General features: G+C 34.0%; 1 protein-coding gene across 1 annotated transcript; it reads left to right on the top strand.

Moving 5' to 3' along the window:
• Positions 1-298: 298 nt before the first annotated feature.
• Positions 299-2,525, top strand: LOC114193939 (bidirectional sugar transporter SWEET3-like). The gene is made up of 6 exons (XM_028083941.1): positions 299-490; positions 591-627; positions 716-938; positions 1,357-1,518; positions 1,666-1,785; positions 2,197-2,525. Exons 1-6 carry the CDS (start codon positions 454-456, stop codon positions 2,359-2,361), a joined length of 744 nt encoding a protein of 247 aa, XP_027939742.1. The 5' UTR covers positions 299-453; the 3' UTR covers positions 2,362-2,525.
• Positions 2,526-4,021: the final 1,496 nt, after the last annotated feature.

Below are 4,021 nucleotides of genomic sequence, written 5' to 3'. Positions count from 1 at the left end.
ATCAAATCAAATCAAATCAAATCAGATCAGATCAGATGACACGCATGAAATTTGTCAAAAGTGGATGCTACAAATCAAGAGCAATCTACTAATCTACTACTACTCTGATAGGAGTTGGTAGCAAAATATGTACCAAGGCTATACCATAATATTAGCCCTTAAACGGGAAAACAAGTGGAGAGAAAATATTCTCAATTTAAACAAAGTTTTGCATCCACAAGTTTATTAAAGCACCAGACAGCACTTCCTCTCTCTATCTCTCTCTTCTGTTTTCCAATTTTTCTTCATCTTCTGTATGTTCATATTTTACTGTAATGTTTAAACCGCCACTTGGCGTTCAACAGTGCCATGAGAGTACCCTCAGAAAAAGTCTTATAAATAGGCCATTCTTACCATCTCTTCACTTGTACACAAAAGCTTCATCTCATTTTATAACAGGGTCAAGAACTCAACATGGCACTAACCCTTCTTATGGTTGTTGCTGTTCTTGGTACTTCTTTGTTCGTTCATTCATTCCTTAGCCCTCTCGGTGTTTCTACTTTTTAGCAAAAAATAATGATCTGTCCGCATGTTTCTGATGTTTCTTGCAGGGAATGTTGCTTCAATGTCTCTTTATGCTGCACCAACGTATGCTGAATTCCACCACTTCTTACCTTTTTCACCTTCTCATTTTGCTGTGATCAAGCATTGGACTCTCATGATTTTACTTGTGCAGGGTTACCTTCAAAAGGGTCATAAGGAAGAAAAGCACAGAAGAGTTTTCATGCATTCCTTACATCATAGCCCTGATGAACAGTCTCCTTTACACTTGGTATGGTTTGCCAGTAGTAAGCAACAAGTGGGAAAATTTTCCTCTTGTCACAGTTAATGGAGTTGGGGTTCTCTTTGAACTATCTTACGTTCTCATCTATTTCTGGTTTTCTTCACCCAAAGGAAAGGCAAGTTTATTCCTGATCTACCACCTCTTTAATGACCAAGTTACTTTCTCAGTGTATAAAAAATCTTCCTAAATCTTAAAGCTTATTTTAAATTTAAATCAAAATCAATGACCAAGATAGTATAAATTCTTAGAATATAACAACCTAAGAATTGGGGTACAACAAATATTTCATTGAAGAAAAATAGAAGAAAAAGTACCTCGTACAATTCATTCATAACCAATTGGCATGCAATGTCACCCATTTCTTAGAATTCACAGCATGAAGTTTTCATCAGATTAATTTTCTTGAAGAAACAAAAAGAAAGGCCAAACATTAACTCCAATGACAAACTCGCAAAAAATCTAATACCATAACATGTTTCTGTCTTTACCACAATTCATGGTTCACATATATGGCTACACATGAAATTTGACAGGTGAAGGTGGCCATGACAGCAGCAGCAGTTCTTACAGTGGTCGGTGTCATTGCCATTGTATCAACTTTTGCCATCCCCGATCATCGTCACCGAAAGCTTCTGGTGGGTAGCGTAAGCCTGGGGGTGTCAATAGCACTGTATGCGTCGCCTTTGGTTGCAATGGTGAGCCATGTTCTGATTAAGAGAAAACAGAGAATAGAAAAAACAAAAGAGAGGAACAGAGTCGATCCATCATAAGAGAAAAACCAAACATGCCCTTCAGATGTTTGTTAAATGGTGTTACATAATATTGTTTTGTTCATATTGCAGAAGAAAGTGATAGAAACCAAGAGCGTGGAATTCATGCCTCTGCCTTTGTCTTTGAGCTCCTTGTTGGTCAGTTTACTGTGGATGACTTATGGTCTCCTCATTCGTGATATTTTCGTTGCGGTATGTACATACTCATTGTTTGCAAGTATGAAAACTTGATCTATTTTTTAATTTTATAAAAGATCACATTGAGTAACGATCCAATTAATGAACAAAAATTATGATAACATGATAAATTTTACCGAGAAAAAACTCATCATGAGTTAAAACTTTATTCCAACAAAATTTATGTATGCGGCATGTTATTTTACCTATTATCTATTATCATCTCATAATTCGATTATGCGGAATTGAGTTAATTTAAAAGTTCACTTTTTAATATTATTTTTTAATAATAACAAAATGATAATAATTCAAGATTAAATATAAATTTTATTATTTCAAAATAATGTTTTTTATTTTTTTTAAGTGACAATTTTAAAAAAGAACTATAAGAAAAGTGATGTTGTGATAATGTTGAATATGTAACAGGGGCCAAATGTGGTTGGAACTCCGTTGGGCATCCTGCAGCTGGTTCTGCACTGCAAATACGGGAAGAGGAGACAGAAGGAAGAAGCGAACAAGCAAATCGGGCACGAGGAAAAGTTGGACATGGAAATGGGACATCATAAGAACGAGAATGTTCCTAGTAACTGAGATTCGGTGTACTAATATTACCTATCTTTAATTTATGTCTTTTTTATACTTTTTCTTTTTTCTTTATACTAATTTTGTATCACGTCTATTGATAAACATATAAGTATTAAATGAAATGGGTCACAAACTTGAATGTTAGAAGTGACCGTGACTTCCTGTACTAACATCGCTTCTTTTTATTTTTTTTTTCTTTCTTCATTTTATTGGACAATTTTTTTTTTTATGTCAATTAATGAGGTGGATTGAGGTGAGAAAAATGTTAAAACAATAAAAAAAAATTATAAAATAAAGACGAGTAATTAGTCCTATTACATATTTATTTTTTATAGAAAAAAAAAACTGATATTTTTATTACAAAAAGTTAAATTGGGATTAATTGAACTTAAGTAAAATGAAACCAACCGATTATACGAACAAATCAATCCGTTGAATTCTCTTATGACCGAGTTACATTAGTTGGTTTTTCATAGATCAGAGTAACACTTGCGATTTCTGAGAATGAAAAATAATGAAACAAATTGGGAAAACTTAAGGGTGGCAATATGGGGTTGACCTGGTGAGCCAGGTCATAGGCTCGGCTCACATGGCCGCATAAAAAAAATTGCACTTGTGTATATCAGTTACTTTCCTTTTAGACTTTTGCATGAACATTCCAAATTCTTATATAACCGAAAAAGACTAGTATTATGTATTTTTTAATGTGTTAAAATTTGAATAATACATCGTGTTTGTAAAAAAGTACACATGAATATGATGAAAATGTTGAATTATTAATTTATCATCAAACTTTTTAAAGTCTTTGCTTAATTTTGTGAACTTGTTAAAGTTTCCTAATTTGTTGAACATTGAAAACTTTATCATTATAAGAATTAAAAGAAAAAGGCAGATTGGCCCACAGGCCTACAGGCTTGCACTTATGCGAGGTAGGCCAAAATTTTCAGCTTGCGCTGAAAATGCGGGGCAGGCCAACCCGACCTACATTTTGCGGGCCAAGTGGGGGTCGGTCCTAAACGGGTCAGGTCAGTCCGCATTGCCACCCCTAGGAAAATTCTCTCTCTCTCTCTCTCTCTCGTTCTCTCTCTCTAATTACACAATATGTAACTTGTGATTGAATATCTTTCAATCTTGGAGAAAAGTTTTGCTTGTTTGAAGCATTGAAGATCGTGTTTTGGCTGGGTAGGGAGAGCCTCCAACCATGTTTGGTTGTTCTTATGCTTTTGTGTGTTTCCTGGTGTGATTCTAGGTTTGCAAATGGGATCTTGCAATGTAAGGAATAAGGTTCTCGTGGGATTCAAGAATCTTGGTGTTTTTCTTTATTCAAAAGTGTAATCTTTTAGGAATTTTGTAATTCTTTTGATATAGTGCATGATCAGGCTCAAGTTGTCCTGATAAACTAGATGTAATATTGAGTGAACTAGTATAAAAATCAGTGTGTGATCCTTTCTCCCATATCTTGTTCTTCATTTAAATCTCAAGAAAACTCATCAATTCAATCTTTGTATGGTTTACATGTATTTTTATGTTATTTGATATTATAACTAAGTTGGATATATCAATTGGAAACAATCTTTTGTGATAAAAGCATGTTGTTCGAGTGAGTTTGGTGGTTTCATGTTTCTACATAATTTCCCAAGATATCAGTTGATTGATTTTATATTTC

This window comes from Vigna unguiculata, chromosome 8, assembly GCF_004118075.2.
Source record: "Vigna unguiculata cultivar IT97K-499-35 chromosome 8, ASM411807v1, whole genome shotgun sequence".
NCBI lineage: Eukaryota > Viridiplantae > Streptophyta > Magnoliopsida > Fabales > Fabaceae > Vigna > Vigna unguiculata.
Note: the sequence above shows the minus strand (reverse complement) of the source record. Positions and strands in the feature narration are given on the sequence as shown.